Source organism: Lepidochelys olivacea (assembly GCF_965140295.1).
Source record: "Lepidochelys olivacea isolate rLepOli2 genome assembly, chromosome: 8".
NCBI lineage: Eukaryota > Metazoa > Chordata > Testudines > Cheloniidae > Lepidochelys > Lepidochelys olivacea.
In genome coordinates, this window is record NC_140418.1 from 65,822,202 (window position 1) to 65,849,434 (window position 27,233).

Sequence of the window (27,233 nt, forward strand, 5' to 3'; positions counted from 1 at the left end):
GCACACCAAATTTCAGTGTTTCAAGTTTGGAACATGAGGGGAGGAAATCTCTCTGAAACCTAAATATTTCCCCCCTCTAAAGGCCAGACCCATTTTTTGGAAAATATGCAAAAGTGTTTTCTTCAAAACCCAAGTGTGCTCATCTTGTATGCAAAATTTCAGCTTAGAGCACAATTTGATGACAGAGGTATGAACCCGTGAAAATTGAGGATTTAGTGAGAATACTGACAGACCTTTACTGTGACTATAGGGCTGCTACTGGCACCACTATAATAATTTTTTTGTCTTCATCTTCAGAAGTAAACTATAGAGAACACAAAGTCTATGTTTGACAGAACAGCTATTGCTAGTTCTTGTAAAACATGTAATATATTCCAGAAGACCTAAGGGTGTACTCTCCAATAAGGATGGAAAAAGATGTGCGCCCCACTGTGAGCTCACAGTAAGGCTGTTTCATGTAAAAAGTTGGTAATTAGTCCCTGAGTGAATAAAGTAGATGAGATAAGAGATTGGACTTACTGTAGCAACACAACATGCGTTTTCTAGTTGCTAGAATTTAAAGGGTGTATGGGTGCGGGGGGGGGGGGCTATTTCTGCTCATTTTATTTTACAAGTTTTTAAATCTTCTAAACGAATTTATTACTTTAAGCTTAAACATATGTACTTTAAAATCTCACTAAGAGATACAAAGATAGACAGACATATAGACTGCAAAAAAAACTGGAATAGGTTGAATAATTTTATAAAAAGCACTACAGATTTTCTTACTATACTTGTCAGGTGAATTTCATCCCAACTGATCTCAATATGTTGACTGGTGCTTTGTCCACATAAAACATTAGTGGTCATAGAATCTTTAGTCAGAAGATAAATATTTTTATAATGAAATCAAATCGCTTTACCCAGAGGTACAACCACAAATGTTAAAAAAAAATCCTAGAATAGCTAAAATAAAAGAAAATCAAAATTACTGTTAAGTACCACATTATGAATAATCAGCTAAATACACAAGCATCAGGAAGCAGCAGTGGGCCCAATAGTGTTATAATCTCCTTTGCTCTAACCTGCAAAGCTGAAGAAGCCAACAAAAATACCTTACATTTTCTATTTTTCCTTGTTACTCATCCTCGTCAGAGGTGGACCTCTCCCCACCTTGTCTATCTCTTTAAAAGTATTTACATTTATTACTGTGACTACTTTTAAGTAAATCCATAAGGGTTCCAAGAAAAAAAAATTATGAAGTAAATGTTATATTTTATAGGGGTACTGGGCCTCACAATGAAGCCTAAAATCATGTGTTCCCATTATATCAATGCCTCATAATTATCTCCTGTGTTTTTCTACATTTGTTTTGTGCATAATTTGTGAGACCCAGCGGGTTTTCCGAGACCACAGGCAATGGTAATACTTTATTAAGAATACCTCTCTAAAGCAAATGCATTAAGAAGTGTATTTTCAACTTGAATATGTTGCATTTTAGCCACAATACTAGCATTGGTATTTAATGTCATTGTTAATTGAAGTTATTTATATGGCATTCCTAGAGTGGTCATCACTGTTCTATAGGAATGCTTAAAGCTCTGTGCACTGAAGTGAGAAAATATCACAGAGACAGATTCTGTCCTCACCTCCATGCATCCTCCATTAAATCAAATCGAGCCACTGAACTCACAAAGGGTCACACAGGCCTAACTAATGTCATAGGTCACAGGTAGCACAAGTTTAACTGAGGGCAGTATATAGCTGACTCCAATATGATACCAGCACATCTGACAGCAGAATATGTCTCTCAACAGCACATACTTTGCCTCCATATCTTAAACAAAAAACAAGAAGAAAAAACACCAACTTAAGAAGTATGTGTATTTTCAGACTTTGGCTGTTCTTCATCTCTGCTAAGAATTGAGTGGTTTTGTGAAGTTACAGTTGAAAACATGAGTAATATTTAAGAACATAGAGCAGAAGTCAGGATTAAACTTATTATAAAAATATTATAATAATTTAACCTAAAATAGGGCCTAATCCAAAATCTATTGAAGTCGAAAGATGCCCATCAATTTTAATAGGTTTTGGATCAGGTCCACAGTAGCTGAAAGCAGTTCAAAAGTTACATTTATAAGATGATGTTTGACATACTGATTTTGTAACATATCATTGTTCATTTAATATAGTCTAAACTGTATACTCCCTGTTTATCTGTTTGTCTTTTACTTCACCTGCAGTGTCTGTGGGAATTTCTTACATTATAGCAGCAAACTAGTGATTATATTTCACATTTGAAAGTAACCCATTTTAAATAATTGTGATAGTTAGTAATGTTAGTATTCTTAACAACCTCCCAGAAACATATTTTAGACAGATTTTTAAACCATTGCAGAATTGCAAAATACCTTGTGAGTGTCATTATTCTTCTAAAAAGCAAATGGCAGTGGTAATTTATGCAGAGCAGTACAACTTTTCACATTTAATTCTGTGCACTTTGTTTTCTGTAGACTAGAGAAAATGAAATTATGCCATTTCCCACACAAGACATTGCAAAGAGCAAAAGTGACTAATTACAGCCTCCTGGAGGACTAATTACAGCCACATAGTTTGCAATTATGAGCATTGAAACAATGTCTTTAAAAACAATGCATGGTATATTTTTATAATATAATGCAAACCTGATTATCCAAAGATCTCTGGGAACACCAGAAAACTTTGGATAACTGAGGGTTTGGATAACTAGGGGAGGTGGCTGATCAGGCTTTGAAGTCTAGTTTCTGGAACCCCTAGCTATGAATAGAACCTGCTCCAATTTTAGGGATTTCCCACTGGCTTCCTTAAAGCCAGCGAGCAATTCATGAGGAGGTTGTGCTCCCAGTTGCTCAGGACTGCAGCACAATAAAAAGGAGGCAAGTGGATTGCCCAGGGTTGATTCATGAACTCAGCTCAATGTAGAGGCATAGGCTGTTCCTCTCTTCAGACAGAGAGTGTAAGGGCCAAATACACCTTGGTCACAGGAGGCCTCACACACACACACAGTCAAACTAGCACTTTGAAGGAGCAAGGTGCAGAGTAACCATGGAGGGAAACCTCATATTTTCAGCATGCTGAAGAGTGCAGCTGCTGCATGTCAGTCTCTACAGCAGGCATACATAGTAGGGATTTGTGGCTATGGGACAACCCATGCAAAGAGCTGCGTATGCTACTGTAGTCCCAAGTCTGCATTAATGGCCATGCAGAAACTTCAGAGTGGTTCAGACCTTGTTGCCAGGTTGGAATGGGAAAATTCTGTCCTTCAATCACCTCCAACGTCTTCCTGCACACAGCAGAATTTATTTGGGCTCTGTGCAGGAACCAGGCTTTGCTCCATCAGAAGTACTTTTAGGAATAGGTGCCGATGGACCTGATCTCTGGCATATAGGCTGAAAAATTGATTTGGGGTGCAAAGTATACCAATCACAGATAGCAGGTTCCCTCTCTACCAGCTACATACATTATTATTTAATAAATGAGATTGGTGAATCACATTAATAGAGTTTTTATTTAATAACCAAAGCACACAAATCATTCATGCAACTGAACAAAAATCAGATGCATAGAAACAGCCAGTCCTAGTGTTGTCATACTAAAACTTCTGAAAACATAGGAAACAGATAAAAATAGATATAGTCAGTGGAGTCCACCATAATCTGGAAGTGACGGTCCAGTTTACATCAGCTTCTCAGGTGCTCACCAAAGATCAGATACATGCCTTCTTTATACCCCTTTCTTTCCTTATATCTACACATGACTGGGACCATATCTGACAATGGTTCAGCCCCAACCCATTTGTGATATTCTGGGAAACCTTTTTTGGTATGCTGGCTACCCATAATTAACTTTCTACAGTTGGCCTCACTGTTAGGTCAACCCCTTTCCCACTACTTTTGATACATCAGTGTAGTCAGCTCCATGGATAGATGTACCCCAAATCCCCCCAAAAGCTACTATATAACTTGTTTTTCACTTGTGTGGCTAACTTGCTTGTCACAAGATACAAATCACAAAAAGTCCCCAGAACTGGTGACCCTAGGTGACTTATTAATGCTTACTCCTGATTTAGTTATGCCAACTTTGTAATAGGCCTTACTAGGTCTCACCTTTTTGCCAAGCCTGTAATTTATACCGTGTGTTCATCTACTTGCGTTTCAAGCACTCTTATCCTCTTACCTATTAAAAGCATTAAAACACATTCTAGCATTAATAGCCTAAAGCTTAAAATAAATTAGGTCAAAGCTTGGGCTCAAGTGAGTGCCACTTGTATCCCAGGCCAAAACCCATTCTTGCTCTTCATAATGAAAAACTCCATTCACCTCCCTTCACCAATAAAATTTGAAGGAGACTCCACAGGTGGGAATTCAGCAAGTTCCCTGCCTACTATGCTGGAAAAATCTGCACAGGAGAAAATTTGGCCTCTACGTTCATGTTAATTAACATTGTTATTGTGTTTCTTGCTAACATTCATTTGTGTCATAATGTTATGCTGACAACCAAGACACGTTCTCACAGCAACTGTACCTTGATCACTGCATACATATATTTAAAGTTGTTAATTTAACAGCATCTGGTGTATACATGTATGCAGGATGATTTTAGTTATCCTGAAATTTTGAATTTCTAGATCTTTTTGTGTTTTAGTTTCTAACTAAGCTTTCCAATAGTGTTGTCTTTTGCATTGAACAGAACTTTAATTTACACTCTTTTGAATAATAAAAAAAGTTCAGCATCTCATGTTAAGGACTATATAATACTGCAATATAGACACATCAAAATAAGTATGCCACCAAACTACCTTTTAGTAAACCATCTACTTCAACATTCCTAGAGAGCTCAGAGGTGCTTTATAGATAATGGTATGTTGTTAGAATGAACAATTTGTCAGTGCCCACCTCACCAGTGTGAATGACAGTTGTCCAATAGCAAAGAAGATCAATGTATCAGAATTTATAAACCATATTCAGGTTAAAGGGCACTTTTCTTATCTTTTATTCTGTCCAAAGGACATGGGTTTTATTTTATAAAGATCATTAGTCATTGAAATATATATTTTAGAGAGTTTCTAGTAGGTAAGATTATTTTGGCAGTCACTGGAGTGTACCAGATGGCTCATTAGCATAGGCTAGACAAGTCAAAGGCTTTCAGAATCATTTAGAAAATGTCAAACAGAAACAAGAACCCTGTCACTTTTTATTAGAATTAACTACATCATACCCTGGACAAAGATTTCACCTTGGGTCAGAAAAATTAATACAGAATTATATGAATTGTTTAATATACTGGGTTAAAGATAGGTCTCCCTCTGGGGACTCATTTGCTGGCAATATATTATGGTCATCTACTTCAGAAATCTTCAACCTTTCCTTTTGTAAGCTATGAAAAGAGTTGACCTTGCTCAAAATCCATTGGTGTCTAATTGATTTGAGGTGTATGCAAAATTTCAACAAGACACTCTGCTAGAGTTCTTTTGTGATCATTTTCCCAGGAAAGTTGGGGAATGGATTTGCTGAATATTCAGCAGCATGTAAAGTATGCTTTTGTCAAGAGAAAAAAACATCTTTTAAGTAAAACATTGCATTAGTAAACAGGAATTCAGATGCAATTGAAATGTTACTTTCTTTTTCCCCCCCTCAGATGTCAAAAACCTTGAGAACTTCCAGCTTGTGGAAGGTGTTCAGGAACAAGTGAATGCTGCTCTGCTGGACTATACAATGTGCAACTATCCACAACAGACAGACAAATTTGGGCAGCTTCTCCTGCGGCTACCAGAAATCCGGGCCATCAGTATGCAGGCCGAAGAATACCTCTACTACAAACACCTGAATGGGGATGTGCCATGTAATAACCTTCTCATTGAAATGCTGCATGCAAAGAGAGCATAAATTATACCCACTAGAGCTTCTGCTTTCAAGAAAAAAAAATACTCTGAACAGCTCCAAGCAATGCTAATTAAAAACTTGGTTTTAAGACTTTGCAAAATGGTATAATAATCAAATACTTAATAGTAAATAAGTGATGTATCAGGGTATTTGTATTGCAAACTGTGAATCAAATGCTACACATCCCCAAAGGAATCTTTACAGGACTTTGTACTGGAATGAAACAAGCTTACAAGTGGATCTATCACCAATGTCAACATGAAAAAAACCGGAACAATTCTTGTATATTTAACTTTTCTGATCGCCACTATGAAGAAATTTAGAAACAAACTGATCTGTGTTATTAAGCTAATATAGCGGAGAAATTGAGTGCACTAAAATCCTTCACTGTACAGCAGGACTTCTAAAACAACTCTAAAGGATGCAAAACTGCACCATCAACATCTTCTATCATCCTTCCAAGGACCCAACACTTACTTTGCCTGTGATAAATGTTGTGACACCTATTCAATCTGTAATAAAGGTCTGGAGTAGGCCACATACTGTATAGTAACTCCACCAAATCATAAAAGCCTGGTTTTGAATGTCTGTGTCTCAGGCCTGCAAATAGATAATATGAAGAGTCTGTTAATAAGTTAGCTTGACATTCTTAATATGTTCTGAAGTTTGTTTTTTGTGTGTTCATGTAATTAAATCAGGCAGTATCCCTCTTCTACTAGTATCACATGAGATGGATATAAAACATCACAAATAGTTGCTCCAAAGTAAATTTGCCAATTCAACCATGTTTCAATTACAGTGTCAAAAACATGGCTCTGGCATTGTCTAAGATTTTCATGCTAAATAAGCTTGCTGAAGTTTTTCAGTCTTTTAGCCATCCTGTTTAAAGTTAGTTTCTTTTAAAAATAAATAAAATCTTCTCAGATTTCAAATGGTAACATTGCTAAATAATGCAAGTCAACATCTAAAGTGCATTTAGCGATGGAAAAAAACCAACAATCAAAATGTATGAGCTGATGAAGTAAAACTGCTTGCTAAGAAGTGATCTTTAAAATTATCAAGAAAAGAAAGTAAGTTTTAAACACATAATTTAAATAAAACAAATATTTTTTTTAAAAAAAAAGTTAGGTAATTAAAATATTCTCCATGGGTAAAGAAGAGTGATACTGCCATGTCTATGTAGACCAAAGTCTGCTGCAGAACAAATATTGGAGAAGGACAAATAATTACATCTCTATCCAAATGAAGATATCAGTATTATAACATGTAGTGCCCCAGTTATGAAAGTCTTGCCTTATTTCATTATCCTAAAAGGTAACTGGGCAAATGTGGATCGACGTATGTTTAAAATAAGAGTATTAATACTTTACGTTAAAAAGAACCCTAGTGTTTACATTCTTTAGGTCCTGTGGGAAAAAAATCTGTGATAAGATTGCAAAGAAGTGATTCCCTTAGTGTTGCTTTCTGATTGGTAATTATTTTACCAGTACTGAATTACTGTATGTCGTGAGACACTAAAATCAAAAAGGGAATCTCATTTAAACTTTAATTTTTTGAGATTATCGGCTGCACAATCACTTGTAGAAACTGTATAAACTCCTAATCCCTTAATTTTTTTTCATGACAGTTGCTGGCTTTTGAATAGTTTATTTATATTGTATATCATAGTTTCCACTGTAGACAATTATGATGCTAATTTATTGGTCCTTGGTTTCATCTTTATATAAGATATAGCCAGAATGAAGAAGCCAAATATATGTGTTTACTGTAGCATGTCTTCAAGTTAGTGGAACATAGTTCAGGGACATACAAGGGTCTTTACAAATTAAAACCATTCACTTGATAAATGTCTGTAAATCTTCATAATCCTAAATGTAGTTTATTTAAATCTATTGTAAATTATGTGACTTGTAGCTTCTTCTGGTTTATGTGAATTTAACAAGGTGCATTCTTATCTTAAATTCTTTTCCAAACATTGTACATTGTATACCAAAGACATCAGTTATTTCTGCATTAGTATAAAACAGATTATTTTAATCACCTGTATTAATAATCTCTAATATTCTGTCCATGTGTAGGGTACAAACCTAGCTAAGCCTAGTGTCAGCAGCACGTAGATGTCTGTCTCACATCATGGAACACCACTCACGCTGTTTTACAGATCAAATGTTAATATGAAAATATTTCACCTGAGTATCTTGTATAATCAATAGGGATGGAAGTATCACTTGAAAAAAACAAAACAACTAAACTTACAGAAAGTAAGATGTGAATGGCATTTGAGGGTGGTAGTGAAGTTGCTGTGGTCACATATGTACAACATGGGTATAATATTTCTTTTTTCTTTTTCAAGTGTTCAGATTCTGTAAATTCTTGATTTGTTTTTATGGAAACTCTACAGTGAACCTCAGTGAATATTAAAGCTTAAAAAATAAATAAAAATGTGTTGCTAACTGAATGCACAGCACCATTATCTATGTACAGGACAAGAGTACTAATATAAGGATGTAAAAGACAAGCAACAATTTGCATACAATTTAATGGAAACAGTTTCAGATAAACTATAACATATATTAGCAGTATCTGTGGTTCCAAGAATCCCTCCAGATTGCCCAAAGTTTCTAAACAAAAATCTCCCTAAGTTAATTGTTAACCACTTTGTAACCAGACATTTACTTGTGACTGCCTTATTGATTGCAGGACATATTAGTAAAAGCAGACTGAAATACAAAGGTTTTGGCTTTGCCTGGTTTATTATAGTTCTGTATTTGTAAGCAGACGATCTGTAATGTCTGAATATTTGTATTACAGACGTTCTGCAGCTGCCTCGGATTTAAATCCATGCAACTTTTAGAATGTGCAGTTAGTTACTTGTTGAAGTTGAAGTTCTCTTACTGTATCAGTGAAATACCTATTGTCATGTCAGTTCTTGCCAGGAGTTATGCATCACCAATGGATTTTTTTTCAGTATTTCAATAAATATTGATATGCCCATCCTGATTATTTTAAAATTGTTTTTATAATAATCCCATTGCATTGGAAATTAAGTCCTAGTCAAAGAAAAGTCAGTTACTCAAGCAGGAGTTAAAAAATACTGAAGATGAGGCCAAAGAAAATTTGATGCAGAAAGGAATATAAATTTGCATGTATGAAACATTACGTTCAGAACCTCAGATATCATGATGAACACGGTGTAGATGCATATGCTGAAAGCAATACACATGACTTGAAAGAGTGGGTAAGATAAATCTCCTTTCAAAATAGCATATTTATAGATACATGGTTTTATATGTATTCTTTAACAGCATTCTTAGTCTTCGAATAGCAGTTTGATATTCAGTGTTACCTACAAAGACAAAAGAGAATCAATTAACAGCATTCAGGAGGACAGCAGAGCTCAGACTAACCTGTCAGCAATGTAAATACATGACAAGGCCAGAGCTTCCAACACAACTGCCAGAGGACTCTGCCAAAGAGACAGATGTTGCTGCTACTAGAAAAATTATTTTGCCTGCCATTTCAAGAACATGAGGAATAGTGGTACACTATGATTTGTCAGTAGAATCCCACTATGAGATCAAACACACCTTTTCTAGCTTAAAGTGTTTTTTCCTCTTCGGCCCTGATCAGGCTCCCACTGAAGTCAATGTTAAGTCTAGAATTAGTTGTGTACAAATATTTTGCTTAAAAGAAACACAAATTCACAAAAGAGACACAAAAATTAAAGATAATATTGTGTGGCTTAAATGTTGGAGGAATATGTTTTTATTTTGAAGGCACACATATTACAAGAAACTTTTGGATCAGCCCGCAAAGAAGATGTCAAGTTTATCAAGTTAGCATCACTTAAGAAAAAACTTCCTAATATATATGAGTTATGTATTTAGTATCCACAGTACACACAAACTAGGAGGGGATTTTAGCTTTAACTAAGTTTGACATTGGTTCTGAAGCAAGCTGATGTATGTTTTTATTGGAAACATGCAAAGAGAGAGTTCAATGTAATTCAGGTCAACGGAGTTCAACACTTAGTGATCTTGACAATTTCCTGGCATGCTAAAAAACAGTTTTTTTTAACTCTTCACTGGAAGCATGAAGTTCAATCTCTAACATAAGATATAGTAACAATATTTTCACTCTCACCAAAGCATTTGCTGTGTGCAGCATTACACAATGAGCTACTACCTTTCATAGGAAAAGTTGTTGTGTAGAAACTAGATGCTAATATCTAAGCTGGCAATATTTGTAGGTCCAAGAGTGTTAAAGTAACAATGATCAAAGCGTGGTTCAGCCAAGTTACAACAGCATTAGGGACAAGTATTAAGACAGTTTTATAGAGGTACCCTAGTGATGCTGGAATGATTCAGATCACCTGTGTGTCAAAGCAGCACTCTGCTATTTGCATATATGCTGGATAAAAAAAATATTTGTAATCCTTCTGCCAGGTGGTGTCCTCAACAACAAGGGCCAAGTCCAATATTGAGGGGTTACTTTTAACATTACAAAACAGAACTAGCTTAAACCTTCACCCAGAAAGCTGGGAAAACTAACCACCACCCCGGGTGCCTCTAAGAGGCAATACTTCCCCACTCGCAAGCATTGAGTCTGTGTGTAACAAAAGGAAACGTATTAAGAACAGGAGGAACTCAGGATTAATTTGGGAAACTACTGCACCACTTATTCAAAAGTATGCAAACCATAAGTAAACACCCACCCTTTAGTATCATGGGCAATAGACCTTTGCCTCAGTTTCTCACATTGTGGTGTCAAAGTCTGACAAATGTCCCTTTAAAATGCCATGCCTCTTTCCCTCCACCACACCCCACTCACAGTTGATTGTCTGAGGTCAGTGAAGTCCCAGAATTCAGGGATCTGCATGTAAGCTCACCTCCTACCCCTGAATGGGAGAAGGAGGAAGATGGTTTGAGCAATGCCTCTGCTCCTGTTCATTACTGTCGCTGTGGTCTCTGCCACTGCTTGCCTTTGTCACTGCCATCTTTGCTGCTGCTCAGTGCCACCTCTGCTTCTAACTGCAATGCTGTGTTCAGCAGTTCCACCACTTAGCCCAGTTCTTAGTGGTTTCAGCTCTTAGTGATGTCTGTGGGTAGGTCTTTTCCCCCAGTTCATCAATAGATGGCAGGGGAGAGCTCACTCAGACCCTGGCTTTCATATTAGTTTAAGTATAGCAATTTGCCATTAATATAAGAGAGATGCGCTAACTGGCAGTCTTGGGACAACCAGGCGTAAACTGATGCAACTCCATTAATGTCAATGGAACTATGTCAGTTTACTCCAGCTGAGGACCTGTCCCAGGTTTACTAACAGAGCCAGCTGCAGAGTAACCATCAGCTTCAAGGGGCCCTCCAGCTATTACACTCTGGGTATAATGAAGAAGTCACAAAGCAAAAGCAACAGGGTGGTAGTATGCAAGTGTTACCCACACACCTTCTGCGTGTGGTGTTCTGTCCCATCTAGTGGCACTGAGACTACTTAAAGAGAGTTAAATGAGTCTGCTCTACAGCCTTAGCTAACAGCCAGTTGGCTTTTAGCTCATGCAGTAGAAGCTCATACACTAAGCTCCAAAGGCCCCAAGTTCAATGCCGACAACCGGGATCTGTCGGCGTTATAAAAGCTCTTTACCAATCCTGTGTCTCAATCTTGCTGTCATAGGCCAAAGGCAATAGTGGCACATTGAAATTAGTGGGCACTTTCCCTGAGTCAGAACAGCAAAGGGACAGCAGGAATTGTCTCCATAACGCCACACAGGTTGACACACGTTAGCAAGGCAACATGGGGAAATGCTGCACATCAGTATCTGCTCCCCCTCTTTTACTTTTGTGATTACTAAATTCACACTCTAAAGGAGGGAAACAATTCTCAAACTGAGGCTCAGAACATTTCTCAGAATGCTCCCAGCAACACTAATGAGCATTGTTATGTTGTTGCAGCCACTCAAAAGAAGTTGAGTCATTCAGTGCAGTGCATGATAGATCTCAGAGTTCAGGAGCCTCAGTTGAAGCCTTAACGAAACAGGAACTTTCTGGTAGAGCTGATGTCAGTCACACAGTAACCGTTGCTTCAGAATGTTTCCCTGGATGGTATTAATCCACAATGTCATTTGTAATAACATAGCAAATAGTAACCTGCACTAGAGAGATGAAAGTAAAATTGTGTGAAGGGCCCAGAAGAAGTTGCAGTCGGTGTGTTATACATTTCTAGATGTCACCCAGTAACTGTATACATACATGCACACACCCCAAATGCCACAAATGGCAATTTTTATGTCATGTACAGAGAGCTGTTATTACTAATTTCCATCAATAATATATAGTTAGCATAAAACTGAAAGAGAACCATTGGCATCAAATTAAATGTTTAGAGTAGAGTTGCAGTGGCAGAAAAGGTTTACCACATTATCTTCTGTTTAGCAGCCAGCGTCCATGTGAGAGCTAAGTGCATATTCATAAACTGAGTGCTAAACTGTCAGCTTCACAATGTGTTTAGAAATGGCTGTCCCAAAGATGGAGTACTTTGTCTTCTTTCCAAAATAGATACCTTCTCCTTTGATAACAGGTCTAATCTGTTAGTTATCAATAATTATATTTAACATGCTGCTAGCATTGAGACATTATCCATCAACACCTCCCTAGTGATATCAGTCAATATTACTTTTGTATGGAAAGACTCCACCCCTAGCATGCAGCTTCACACCCAGGCCAGATTCTGATGAGGTTCTATTAAGGAGGGGTGAATGGAAGAGCCGCAAATTGGCTTTACCCATGGTCCATACGCTCCCTTGTTTAACATTTGGAAAGCATTTTGAGAATGTCGGCAATAACGCACAGTATTTGTAATATGCATCATCACTTTCTTTTAATTATTTGTAGGACATTTCCAGACTGACTATTTGTTGTATATATTGCCTTTAATATTTTCAAAAGAAATAAAATGGAAATTTCAGCAGCGCTTTACAGGAGTGGTGTAAGTATTTTAAAGATGAAAACATGATAAAAGCCCCCAAGTGTTGTTAACCAGTGCTTTTACTGACCAGTACATTCTTCTACTCCCATAGCCCTGCATCACTAGAGTGGGGGAGAATGTTCTTGTGACCACTGGATATAATGAAGTGAGGTCAGTTTCCTGGAGAGTTAACTAGTGTTCTCCCATCTTCCTTCAGTATAGTCTTCAGAAACATAAGCAACATTGATGGAAGTCATTCAGCATCAACCTAGAAGTAAAGAGATTCGACAGAAGAAGAACTGGCTGTTCTGGTAAAATGTGTGTTTTCTTGCCTTAGTTGCCAGAAATACAGACTGGGGGGGGATTCTCTTCTCCAGCTGTCAGGTAGGCTGTAATCCATCGCAACATAAAAGTAGTTTCAGAGTTTTCATTCCACCCCACGGCTCCAGGAGGGTCCAGAATCTTATTAAATTAACCTACTATTAATAGGTGGCTATTGCATATTTCTTTAAACTGACGGCCATACAAGCACGTCATATTCTGACTTGTAAAAGGTCACAGATAGACCTAAAAACTAGATCTGGAGATTTCCAGTGCAGATTCTAGATATTATAGTACCTAGCACAAAATATTGCAATTCCATAGGTAAAGTTGAAAGGCTCCCATCATGCAATTCCAGGTGACAAGCTGTTTTCCTTGCCACTCATCATTCTCAGAAGCCATATAAGAGTGAAGTGGTAGGTATCTTACAGGTGAAGTTAAAGTGGCATTTTCATTATTAAACTCCTGTTTTCAGACAATTATAATAAATTCTTTCAGAGATAAAGTTTGATATGATGCCATCTCAGCTTGGGAGAAATTCCTTATGCAGAATTTAAAGAAAACTAGTTTCTCTTTGTTATATTTAATTTGGTTTAAATTTGGGTTATTTGTTTTATTTCAGTGGTTCATTGTAGGATAGATGTTAATTTCCCATGTGAGCGTGCTTTCAGAGTGGGACTTCTCTTCCTTTGAGCTCAGATCCACCAAGCCTTTAGACTTTGCTTTTGAAGTACTGCAAAAGTGAGAAGATGGAGATTTCCACTTGCTCTGTGATTTACATTCCCTCATGCCAGTTTCCTGTTTTTCAAGTACTGAGGAAAAGTTTTCCAAATAATTGAATTTCCAAAATTCAACAGAGCATAAGAACACAAGTCAGTCATTCAACGTAGCCTCATAAACAGCGCAAAAGTAGCACTGTGGTCCTCAAGAGCAAAGGATCTCAGACTTGTAGCGTGTGTCATGGGCCCAAGCTAGTTCAGGACTGTAATTTGTCAGTTCTTGATTCCTTATTACCATACATGTATAACATATACAACCAACTGCACCTGGTGCCACGTTCCTTTGGAAGATCACAACCTTGTGGAACTTCATGATTCTGTCTAGATCTACATGCAGCAAAGGATGAAAGAAGTTCTTCAATGCACACTACAGACTGATGAAATTAATACTCTGCAGTTCTGTAGCATCTTTTATGCAAGGCTCAAAAGTATTTTTATTAAAGTAGATAAGTATTATCCCCATTTTATATATGGGGAAATTGAGACAGAAAGAAATAAAAGGGACAAAGTTTCAAGTGTCTTCTAATTTAGAGGATTTAATTTCCCTAAATTAAATTAAAATTTAATTTAATCTCCCTATCTTGAGATAACTATTGGTGCAGTCTAATTTCAGAGGTACTGATCATCTCGTCTCCAGTTGGGTACTCTCAAATTACTTGAGCTAACAGATGAGCTGGAGTACTATTTGCATTAGCATTCCATATTAAGAAATATGCAGTTGTGTCCATGTCTATGTTATTGTGAACACAACCCATAAAATGTAACAGGAAGGGGATGGGGTAAGGGAAGAGCAGAGAAAGAACTTAGAATAAAAATACAATACAATTAGAAGGAAGCACAGATGCTGAATATGACATATATGTTTCATAAATATTTAAACTTAATTCACTTTTAATCTAGAAGAAATAAAACTAAATAAAATGCTGGATTATTACTATTGCTTTGAAGTGTTAACAAGTCTTGTATAAATTATTGTTTATGTATTTCGGGGAGCTGCTATATAAAGTGACATTATTAATTTACATCTAATACATCTAAGCTTTGTTTTACCCAATCAATACAAACTGATGATGAAGAAAACCAGAGCATTGCATAATTGATTAAATACGTTCAATCAATTCGTTCAGATCATGCTGTGAAAACTGAAGCCTCTGATTAAATTAGACCGTTTTTTATTTAAAATCATATAGTATGATTGTCTCACAGACTATTAAGAAAATGCAAACTGTAAAAGGATTGTTTTCCATTTAGAATATAAGCCCCCAAAGTATGATCAAAAGACAGTGAAGTCATTTTTTCTACAGAACAATTTCTCTGTGAGTAAAAGTTCACTGTAACTGGATGTATAGTTCACATTTTGCAAAGCACGGAACTCTTGTTCTGCTTCATTGTAAATAGAACTTCATAAATTCAAGTTCATTAAGGTCATGACCCAGCAAAACATTGAAGCATATCTTTAACTTTGAGTCGATGAATAGTTCTGTTGATGTCAATGGGACTACTTGTGTTCTTAAAGTTAAGCACGGGTTTAAGAGCTTTGCTGGATTGTGGCCTAAGGGAGAAACTCACCAGTTGTGGAGACCCCATCCATGGCCCCTTGCATGACTTACCACCAAGACATATGTACTGTGACAAAGTTTCTCCTCTACCTTGGTGGGTCTTGCGCTTATTGGAGGATTTGCTCACCTTGGAGCTTCACGGCAGCCCTCAGCTTGACCGTTTTTCTGAACCCACAGTCAAGGTGGACTCCTGTGTCTAACCAGGAGTTTGGAGGTTGGGGGGAACCCGGGCCCGCCCTCTACTCCGGGTTCCAGCCCAGGGCCCTGTGGAATGCAGCCATCTAGAGTGCCTCCTGGAACAGCTGTGCGACAGCTACAACTCCCTTGGCTACTTCCCCATGGCTTCCTCCCAATACATTCTTTATTCTCACCATAGGACCTTCCTCCTGGTGTCTGATAATGCTTTTACTCCTCAGTCCTCCAACAGTCCGTGTTCTCACTCTCAGCTCCTAGTGCCTCTTGCTCCCCACTCCTCACACGCACACCATAAACTGAAATGAGCTCCTTTTTAAACCCAGGTGCCCTGATTAGCCTGCCTTAATTGATTCTAACAGCTTCTTGATTGGCTGCAGATGTTCTAATCAGCCTGTCTGTCTTGTCTCCAGAAGGTTCCTGATTGTTCTGGAACCTTCCCTGTTACATTACCCAGGGGAAAGGGACCTACTTAACCTGGGGCTAATATATCTGCCTTCTGTTACTCTCCTGTAGCCATCTGGCCCAACCCTGTCACAGTACTAGATGGGACATCTACCTCAAGTTCTTAACTCTCTCATTACTTAGTTTCCTGACACCTCACTCATCAATGCAATGATTTTATTTTGTTTCTATTCCTTTTGGAAAATTTGTTTGCTTGTTTTTAACTTCCAGTTCTGTTCATCATTCATCTCTGCCCATCTATTCCACTCTAATTCCAATGATTAATTCACTCAGGCTCTCCTACTCAGACCAAAGTCCTTTTTAACATGAACACACTTCTGTTTCTGTCTCCTGTTTGCTGCCTTCTCACCTCCTTCTCTCTCCCCTCAGTCTTCCCCCTAAATCTGTTCTCTATCTAATCTCTACATCATTTCTCTCTTTGTAACCTCTTTTTTCTGTGTCTCAAAGAAAGCTTACAAATCAACTGAACAAAATGTGTGAAAGGTGTCATGAATGTTACCTATGTGACCTGAAAATAGTTTCAAGGATTCAAAATAACATGCCTGCTGTGTTTATAAAGCAGCAAAATGACCAAAACATGTCAAAACAGGAAAAGCAACAGCTGGCCCTGGTCAGATCAGCCTGAAGAATCATCCGGCCAACAGCAAAGACAAGGTCATTGGTCAGCCTGCTGCATCTTGGCTCAAGTGAAACTATTTTACAGAATCAAATAACTATCTGTATTTAGTAAATTTGTTTTCAGAAAAAATGACAGCTGAGAATTTTAGTTCATGAACTGGATCTCAGGATGAACGGTTATTGGTCCTCAGAAGTAACACTGAGACCACTTTATTACTATCATAATTAATTCATTTAGCACCAACAATGTGCTTAGCTTTCTCCAGTTCCCACAAATGAGGACAGACTTTTCCCCAAAGAGTTTACAATAAGGACAGATGGGACATCTAGAGGTGAGGAAATATTAATATGGATTTTTGTTTGCTTTCCTAAACTTTGTTATAACGACACTTATCGTGTGTCTTGCAGAAAAAAAGTCACATGATTTCTTGCAGTGCAAATCATACTCACGTGAGTGGTTCCTACACTAGTAAATCAGACCTTAAAAAGAAAGCAACAGGACACATGCACAAATAGCCCAGAACAGAATTTAGCCCTAGGAGCATTCAAAGACTCATCTACACAAATGTTTTCAACACTATGGTCAACTGAGAAAGCAGCATATATGAAACCCTACCATCAAGCAGAGTTTTAAAAACTACTACGGAATTCATTTAATTGTATCACATTTTACTTATTTCTTCAATAGACACAGAATGTATCATGAAGCACATGGTTCTTAAATAAATTCATAGTATATTTACATATGCAAAATGAAGTTCAATAAAGAGAACTCAGGGGGTTGAAGGCTACAGTTGCATAAAAAGTAATTATGCAAAACAAGAACAAAATTCCAAAGAGGAAGCGAAGTCAGATTTGCAAGGGTGATAGAATTAAGGCCAAGGATATTGTGAAAGCTAGGCTGATCTTCCCAATAGTTGCTTTGTAATTTAACTCTTTCCAAGTTTCAAAGCTATAAGAAGGGTCATACTAACCAACATAGCTAGTCAAAATATAGTGAAGATTTTTTTCAAAAAACAATTTAATCATTTTTCAGAGAAAAAAATTGACCAGTTTCATAAGGTGTATGAAAAACAGAAATTGGGGTGTAGAGGGGAATGTGTTAACATTTTGAATCATTTCCACCAGTTCTATTAGTCAAGAGGCTAAAATCTAGGACACTCTTCAAGAAAGAGATGTGGTCTAATGGTCCTTCTCACAGGACTGGGAGCCACTATGTCTTAAATTCCACTCCCTCTTCTGTCACCAACTCCTTTGTGACCCCAGAGAAGTTGAGTTTTTTGGACATGTCTCTGATTAACTCCCTCTTTTCTGATGTGCTACTGAACAAGAAAGAGTAAGGACCAAAGAAGTAAGCACATCTTCCAATAGGCAACCAAAATAATGACAACATCTCTTTGTTTTTGTTTGAAAGGTGGGTTTTGTTGTTTTATTTGGGGAGGGTAATCTGCATAGGTGTGGGAAATAGGGGTGCTGCTTCACCTCCTGGTTTGCAGTGGTTTCCATCATGTACAGGGTTTACAGTTTGGTTGGCTCTCAGCACCCTCACTTTATAAATTGTTTCAGCACCCTGGTTATACACTTACAAAATGTAATGACAACAAAATTTCAATCAGATACAACACAAAGAATTTGACATTTTTGCCCTTAATAGTATAACCTATTAGGAAAAAATATCTTTATCTTCTTTCTTTCCTTATCTTGCAGAACTCCTGTCAACCCAGCACTTTAGGTTTTTTTTTCCTTCAGTGGGTTAGTCTTTAGCATTAGAAATTAGACAGTGTCATCTCCCAGCAACTAATCTCAAGCTTCAAAATTCAGATCTGAACTTCCATATGTCTCTGATTTTTGGGGATCTTGGGTTTTGGATACTACCCATGTCTAATTCCAATGGTAAATACACGTTCTAATGTTAAATACTATTTCACCTTGGAAACTACAGTATGTGCCCTTTCAGAAACTGTTTACAAGCAGCCCTTCCACAGAGAATACCAATGATATACTGTTGATTAACATCCTCTCTCTCCTTTACTGAATGAACTGTTAAAAGACCAAGACATGTTGCAGAGATAATATGAACTGAAATACATGGAGCAGTTGTTACATGCCAACCTATCAAACACTATGATAGCTTCATTACCGATCTAAGTCCAACCAAAGCAATTCCTTCAACTCTGTACAAAACAATCTGAAGATGACTCTGCTGGGGGAGTATTGTGCACTTCACTATCTTACAAAGCCAGAATTAATATGCATAATATATCTTATTTGCTTGCTGGTCAATCCCACGGCTGCAAAATCTTAGGTCCAAGAAAATCAATCCAAGACAGCACAGCATTGAAAGGTACAGATATATACTTTATGGTGCCATTAAAAAAAAAAAAGCCAGCCAGCCAGAATTTAGAGTTCAAAGTGATAGCCTCTTTGGAAATAAAATCCCACTCATTAGTTCAGAAATTTGATCTCATCATGTATTTGTTGGATGATGACTTTGGGGGGTGTATGATCCTGCATGAGGACACGGTATGTTGAATATTAAATTACTAATTATTGTTTGATTTATCCTTATTCCTTTCTTCTATCAGGAAGTTCACTAATTATTTTTAAATTTAATTTTGGATGAACCTATAACAACAACAGAACTTTGTGATAAACAAGTGATGATACCGCACTTTTAAACATAACAGAATAGAGGTGCCGCCCACACACACAAAGAAATCTTCACTGTTGTATTGCTGTGATGGACTTAGCCTAACGACAATTTACACTGAAAACTAAGCATCTGATTTGCCCCTTGCCTATACCAGTTTTACATGGCTGTGACTTAATGAAGTTACTCCTGATTTACAACAACGTAAGCAAGAAGAGAATCAGAAAGACAATTTCATTTTTTCTTCATTTATTCTATAAATTTTATACCTTATCAAGTTATTGACCAGAATAGGGATCTCAGACTATAAATGGGAGGTTTGCAAGCACTGATTTTCCTGATTTATTTTCCTGTCATTTGATATTTCTAAGCAAAAGTAAAAAGAAATACCTGCTCAGAGTCACAAGAGAACATTTTGCAGCAGTTGATGTGCAGCAAGTTTTATGCTGAGCTCTCAGAGGTACTTAGCACACCAACCAAATATGTAGTCTACTGGGTCGCTGAACTGTAATAAAAGACACCATTAAGTGAAGTATTTGATGGAGGTGCTTGGCTCATTGGGTCAGTGGTTATAGTCATAAGCAACTCCTTGTGAAGCTAATAGATAAAAAAATTAGCTATTTTGATTTCAAAGACCAGCCTCTCTTTTTAGAGTGGGGTACTTGACAGTTTATTGTAATGCATATAAGTAGTTCTGACACTTAAGTAGAGTACAAACTGCTACTGCAAGAGATTCAATAATATTTAGGCCAGTAACAAAGAACATTTACAGCCACTGTTGCCATCAATGAATTTGTTAAAATAAAACTTTACTACCACTCTCCTACTTTTCCTAGTAGTTTGAGATTACGGCAACTGCTCTCAGGCTCTAGCTGATTTTCAAGAATCATCCCTCCAAACTTCATTGAAGATTGCTGAAAGGCTGAGCAAAACTATTAGGCACATATTACATTTTCCCAAAAGTGAGATTCTTACCCCCATATAAAGTTACTAGAGACCCATGCTTCCTGGTTTTCCTATTGTCTTTCTAGCCAGCCAATCCCAATCTGTTTCCTCTTAGGATCCCACATGCACTTCATACCTTAAAGCCAATGGGACTAACTCTGTTCTAAGTAGTAGATTTCTGGTTTGATGTTTATGTTTAGAGTATAAATGCCCCTGGATTGGTGAATCATAATTCTGACATAAGAACCAAGAACATGGCCAACAGCAGATGATTTAGCACACATTAGCCAACCAATAATCTGTTTCATTACTCTGCTTTTATCAGGCTTTAACCTAACTTTGTTAAGTACTGCATTATTGTGGTTACTTATTGTTCAAAATAAGCAGGCACACAGAACGGCTGCGCTTTGGTCCTGGAGGAGCCCACTCCTGTATTTCCATATCCTACTGTCCTCTGCTACCCAACTGAGACTTGCACATGAAGAGGATCTGAGAAAGCTCCCCACTTTTTCTGCACCCTTTTGAATCACATTTGGAAAAGTTAACAGGTAACAATTAAGCTACAATTTGATCTAAAGCCTGGGTATAAGAAGAAGAATCACAGCACAATGCACAGCTTTTAGGAATGACCAGTAGCTGTTCAGAAACATTAAGAACTCTGAAAACATGGAGAGAAGGGCAATGTATGTATGTTTCACAATACTGTAACCAAACCCAGCTTGACTGTGGGAGAAGAGACAGAAGAATGAAATAAGTCATTTTACTGGTATAATTTTTCTTTCACTTTCATAGTAAGGAGACAAAGCCAGAAAGTCAAGGCTAATGAAAGGCTCCACCCCACCTCTGGGCTTTTTAGCTCTGTTCAGTTAGAGGCAAAAATTAGCTAATCCTTCCTTCTTTCTGTGTTTAGGGCTGGCTATTTGTGGGTTTCTGGGGAGCAAAGCTGCAGGCAATTAGAAAAGCCCACAAAATTACAATAAATAATCATTAATAATACCTAGGTATTAATAATATCTAGCTCTTATGTGGTTCTTTCAGTAGATCTCAAAGGTGCCCAAGTCCTGCAAGATCAAAATATCTACAAGGAATATGACAGGAATCTGTAGGAAGATTGTAGCCTAAGATGGGATACTTGGCATTTCAAATGCGCAGATATAAAGTGAATGCAACTGTGACCCAGATGCTAAGTAGTTTAGTGTGGGGGTAAAGCCACCCAGTATAAGCTGTGGGTATTAGGGTTCTTTGGAATGAAGAAAGCAACGTGTCAAGGAATGGAGGTGTTTTAGCACGCCGAGAAATCAGGCTGAACTTACACCCCAGGAAATATTAATGATGAAGAGAGTGCCTAATTCGAAACATAGTAAGAAAAGGTTACTGTACCACCTTTCCACGGCAAAGAAAGTTATTCACTTTGGGCCAGGCAGGTTGAAAAAGGATGTCATTCCGAATTTGGGGGGACATTTTCCTCTTGTAACATCACTGATTTTCTCTATATACTAACGGAAAGAGTGTTGGACCAAATTTGGTCCATCGTGAAGAATGTGATAAGTATTTATACAGCATCTGACACAATGGAATCCTGATCTGCCAGAAGCCTGTGGGCACTACTACAATATTAATTTTTACTCCTGGGGGAATTCTGCGTCACTGCTCATGAGCAGAATTCATGGCCCCCACAGATTTCTTTGCAGAAAAATGGCTTCTGATTGGGAAGCAAAGGGAAGCTGCGAGAGCGGTTATGCTCCCCACTCTGGCAGTGCAGGCAGATCAGTTTGGGTGCCTGGAGCAGCCAGCAGAGACATAAATCACTGCTGGGATGGGAGGGCTGGGCAGTCATGTATGTGAGAGAGAAACACCACTCTGTTCCTGTCACTCACTATTGCGGCACGCTCGGTGTGGAGCGGCAGAGCTTTGGGGTGTTTCTGGGGAGGTAGGCATAGGGCAGGCTCGGTCTTCTCAGGCAGAACAGAATGTAGCAGCTTGCCTGCTTAGTGAATTGTTCCCATTGTTCTTAGTGAATTCCCCCAGAAGTATAAAACAGGTGTAAAAATTTTAAGTTTCCTTTACATTACCAGAGTGGTGTAAACGAGCCTTATTGTAAAGGCCAGTGTAGCCTTATAAATACTAATGGTGCTGGTCTAAATTTTTGGACTGAAAAAATATCCTATCAAAATGTGCTCCATGAACTGTTTGCTACTGACCTTCCTAGAGATGGTCAGTAGCCAATATAAATTGAGAGTTTGAGTCCTCAGCCCTTGCTTGCTCTTCAGTTGCCTATGATGTAACACTGAGCATATGGCTGTATATATTTATTGACTAATAACCAGCAGTGAGGGGTCAATACTAGCTACGTTACTATTAGACAGAGGGGGGTTGGGGATTTCCTCCAATGCTCCCCACTCCCATTCTTCATCCATTGTATTGTAGTTTAAATAAATTACCAAAATAATTATATTGCATTATTTTAACAAATAAAATATGCAGAATTTTGCAGAATTTTAAAATATTGTGTGCAGAATTTTTAATTTTTTGGCACAGAATTCCCTCAGGAATAATACAAGTGAGAACGTTAAATAATGTGGCTGTTTAATTAAAGGAATGGAGTGTAAGAGATGGCAGTGGCATTAAATCCCCACTCTTCCACTCGTATCAAGCAGCATTGCAGAGTTCCTAGACTCATTGCAATTTTTCACTTTTTGTTGCTCTCATTTCTATGCATACTCTTTATTCATAATTTTTAATTATTAAAAAGTTGGATAACAATTAAGAATTATAAGATGGACTTTTCTTGAAATGCATTTCCCTGTAGCGCTAAGTAAGATGTCATATTACTAAACGACCATTAAAATAATTTCCATTAATGGCTGGTTATGAATGGTTTCCCACTCCAAGACACATTTACTACAGCAATAAATAGGGCTGTATTAAAAGGAAGTACACGCCATTGTTTCATAAACAATTCATTTGCTATTTATGATATGTAAATTCCATCAATAATGCAAATTATGAGATAATCTAAGGAGGAAAAAAGCCACCTAGTATATTTAAAGCAGTATGTTTTTTTACTAGTGATCTCCTCCTAGCCAGTCACCAGATCTGGATAGCTTTTAAATCCCTTTTTAACACCAACATCCCAGAAGAAATTGTATCGGCTGATGGAAAGAAATTTTTATTATGTCTAGCGTATACCCAAGGAGACACTAAGTTCCCATGTAATGCAGACTACAGTCTCAGTCCCAGCAGCAGTCACTTGATATCAGTAAGCAAGCTCTGAACTGAAAATGACATACTTACAGCAGCAGTACCTCTTAAGAAGGCATGTAGTGATCAAAGAGAATAGTGAAGTAGCATCTGTTAGGTCTGAGAACTGCTTCTTGTCACAAAATGTGCCAAACTGTCAAGCTGTCTGTGACCTATTACAGCAACCATTTGTAACATACCCACCCGATTTGAGTTGCTGTCAAAACAAACAAGTATCTCAGGAACCATCATATAAGAAAAGCCTATTGGCAGAGAGGTGCATTTATTTTAAAAAAAAATCTACATCAATAAAGGTGTAGCACTTAGAAAACAAGACCTATAACCCCAAACAGCAAAAAACAGCTTATACATTTTTCTGCCTCAGTACAACAGTCTCCCTGTATTGCAAAAATCAGCAGAGGATTACTATTGTCTTCCAACCTAAGCACAAATAAGGTTTGCCATCTTTCAGCTACCAAGAAACTTAGCTGCGTTTTCCATTTCTAGATGCACAAGTCAGAAAATATGAGCCTCGTGAATCTATAACTGACTTAGGTCCCAGTCCTGCAAATGGGATCAATGGGATCTTGACTTCAGTGGAACTACCCTAGAAGTTAAAGTTAGTAAACTTAAGGTTTTGCAGGATCAGGGCAATAGTGAGCTAGATTTTTGACAAAATCAAGGCAAATAATTTAGCTTCACAGTTAACATATGTGCATCCACTTACGCTCAGAAAAATGTAGTGAAAACTGCAAAATGAGTTTGAAGGATATATGCCCAGTTCGGATTTCTGTATGTTTACTGTGACCCTCAGCAATGATTAGTGCACCATTTTAGCAGTGTGCTCTCGGAGCTATTAGTCACATGCAGCTTAATTGAAAATTATTAAACTCTCCTTCCACCACACTGGGTCTGCTGCTGGGAAATATCAGTAAAATGGCACAACAGTAGCATCCACAGCAACAGAAATGGAGAAACAGTGGCAAGTATTTCTGGAAATAGTTTAGAAATTTCATTTTTACTATAGTCGTACCTCAACTAATCAAACCTCAGCTACACAAAATTATTTGTTATCCAGAACATGACTATGTCCATAGGTGTTTCTTATAATGAAAATTCCTTTACTGCCCTTGGAATTCTCCTCTAGTTCTTCATCCCCCATTGGCATTTTTTTCTCCACAGGTCTGTCTTTTCAGTCTTCCAGACCTCTATTCTCTACCCTCAGCCTGACATCACCCAGGCTGGATGAAGATCCCACTGCTGGCTAGGCCACAGTCACCTGGAGTTGAAGCCAACCAGCCACCGACCTAGCCCTAATATATGTTCAAACATAATTTTGTAAAAGAAAACAGCGTAAAGGTGTCCAAGATTAGAAACAGCAATGATAAAGATGGCAGCCAAGTTTTTACAGCTCCTACTCCCATGGGCACATGACTGCGCAAAACACTGCTCAGTTCTATCGGGTTGGAAAAACAATGCTATAATATATGCACATAGCACTGCATTTTGATTTATTGCCCTCTAATGGTAGTTCCAATTAAATTCTACTTAGTACAGGAAATGCCTTTTGACTACGGTACCCAGAATCTTTTAATAGAATGTTGGTCATTTCTGTGTTTGCAGGATGAAATTAACATACGCTAGGCTATTAGCTTCAAAACCGAAGCCCTCTTTTCACTCTTCTTATGAAAATCCAGGGAACGTGCAAGATACTTCCAGGGAAATGACACTTTTCAAGTGACTGCCTCATCCAACAACTCTGACTATATCCTCCACCACCACCTCGTGAGATCATATGATACAATACAAAAGAGTTCTCAAACAAAGACTGTAGATGGAGTGGTATCAGAATACAGACTATCTGGTGAAAAAGTAATCTATGGAGTATATTGGTATGAATAAACCAGTAGTAAACATACAGGTTTTCTACTAGTTAGAAGCAGGACTGCGCAACTGTATATCATAGCCCTTTCACTGCTCACAGACAGCAGGATTTGTCTTAAGCTCAAGGAACAGAGTTTGCTCTCTAGGAATAGGAGTGTCTGGGTTCTATCCCTGCAGCTGCTGTGAAGTGCGAAGTGACCATGCTGCAAAGAGACAACTGTGAAGTCCTAGTAGTCAAGAATTTGTAATAGCATCAATTCCATACATTTTGGATTGGGGGTTAAAGAGGGGAGATGGTATGCAAATTGTGTTACTCACCAAAGTACATTACCAATACCACCTAGAGGTGAGGGTAATATGATGTAAGAAATTGACTAAAAGGTGTAAGATCTTCTTGCAGATATTACAGTGGCAAGAACTGAAAAGAGAAATGCTTCCAGTAGGTTCATAAGTCCCTGAGTGCAAGAAATACAGTGATTTGTAATTAAAATGTTATTGCTTATTCCCTGTAGACTTTCTTATGAGTCCCTCTCAGACTTCGCAAGGAATTGTACTTTGTTTTTGTCTTTATGATATATGCTGGTCTGGGGCTGCTTTCAGCCAGTGGCACCCTCTGCAGTCAAACAAGTATTATGTCAATTCTGCCTCGGTTTCCCTTTTGTTCAGCCAATCACAGTTCAGCCACTTGTCTGGTAGGTCCTCAAAGTAACTCCAGCCCTCCAACAGTATTGTTAATAGTCTCCACCCTCTCAGGGCAGTAAAGTTAATAGTCTCTACCCTCTAGTGAGTCAACAGGCTGGTAACCCTAGTATCTCCATCTAGGTGTCCAGACTTTGCTCAGCAGGCTTTAATAGCTCCTTGCTGGAGTTGGTATGGAAACCCAGACACACCCACTCCTCTGGGCTCCAATCCCATAGGCTACAGAACTGGAGGGAGGGAACCACTTGGGCCATCGTGCCAACCTTTTTGGCTGGGCCAGAGTTGAGTGGCGTTGCAACCCCATGTACCAGATTGTAATGCTACTTACTCAGTCCTCACTAAAATAGCCAATGCTTCATTCAGAGAAGGAATATTCCCTTTCTCCTTCAAATACACAATCATCCAGCCAACACTGAAGAAACCCACCCTGGATACTACAGTCCTAGCCAACTATTGCCCAGTGTCAAACCTGTCATTTCTGAGCAAGCTCATAGCGGCTCTCGCCAAAGACCTATTAACCACATTCTAGACCTGGCAAAATCTGCATTTAGGCACAGAACTGAAACCTCTTTAGTGACATTGATGGATGACCTCCCCCCGTCAATGGGCAGAGAGCAGGTATCTGTTCTCATTCTCCTGGACTTCTATGAGGACACCATTGACCAGGAGGTACTGCTGTATCACCTGAGTGGAGGAAGGAGCCCAAGGTAAAGTGCCAACATGGTCTGAGAGTGACGCACACAAGGAGAGGTGATGGGAAACTGCAACTTTACATAAGAAGAGCCTTACTGGGTCAGACCAAAGGTCCATACGGAAGTCATTATATACCCCTAATCATTTTTGTTGCCCTTTTCTGAACCTTTTCCAATTCCAATATATCTTTTTTGAGCTGGGGCGACCACATGTGCACGCAGTATTCAAGAAGTGGGTGTACCATGGATTTATATAGAGGCAATATGATATTTTCTGTCTTACCTATCCCTTTCTTGAGGATTCCCAACATTCTGTTCCTTTTTTTTGA

General features: G+C 38.1%; 1 protein-coding gene across 5 annotated transcripts in view; it reads left to right on the top strand.

The window, feature by feature from the left end:
• Nucleotides 1–8,875, top strand: part of NR5A2 (nuclear receptor subfamily 5 group A member 2) — a 115,128-nt gene extending 106,253 nt beyond the window's left edge. For all 5 annotated transcript variants that reach the window (XM_084637319.1, XM_084637323.1, XM_084637320.1 and 2 more), the window contains one exon: nucleotides 5,656–8,875. In XM_084637319.1, the coding sequence (XP_084493445.1) occupies nucleotides 5,656–5,903 (248 nt within the window). In that variant the 3' untranslated portion in view covers nucleotides 5,904–8,875. The remainder of the gene's footprint in view (nucleotides 1–5,655) is intronic.
• Nucleotides 8,876–27,233: the final 18,358 nt, after the last annotated feature.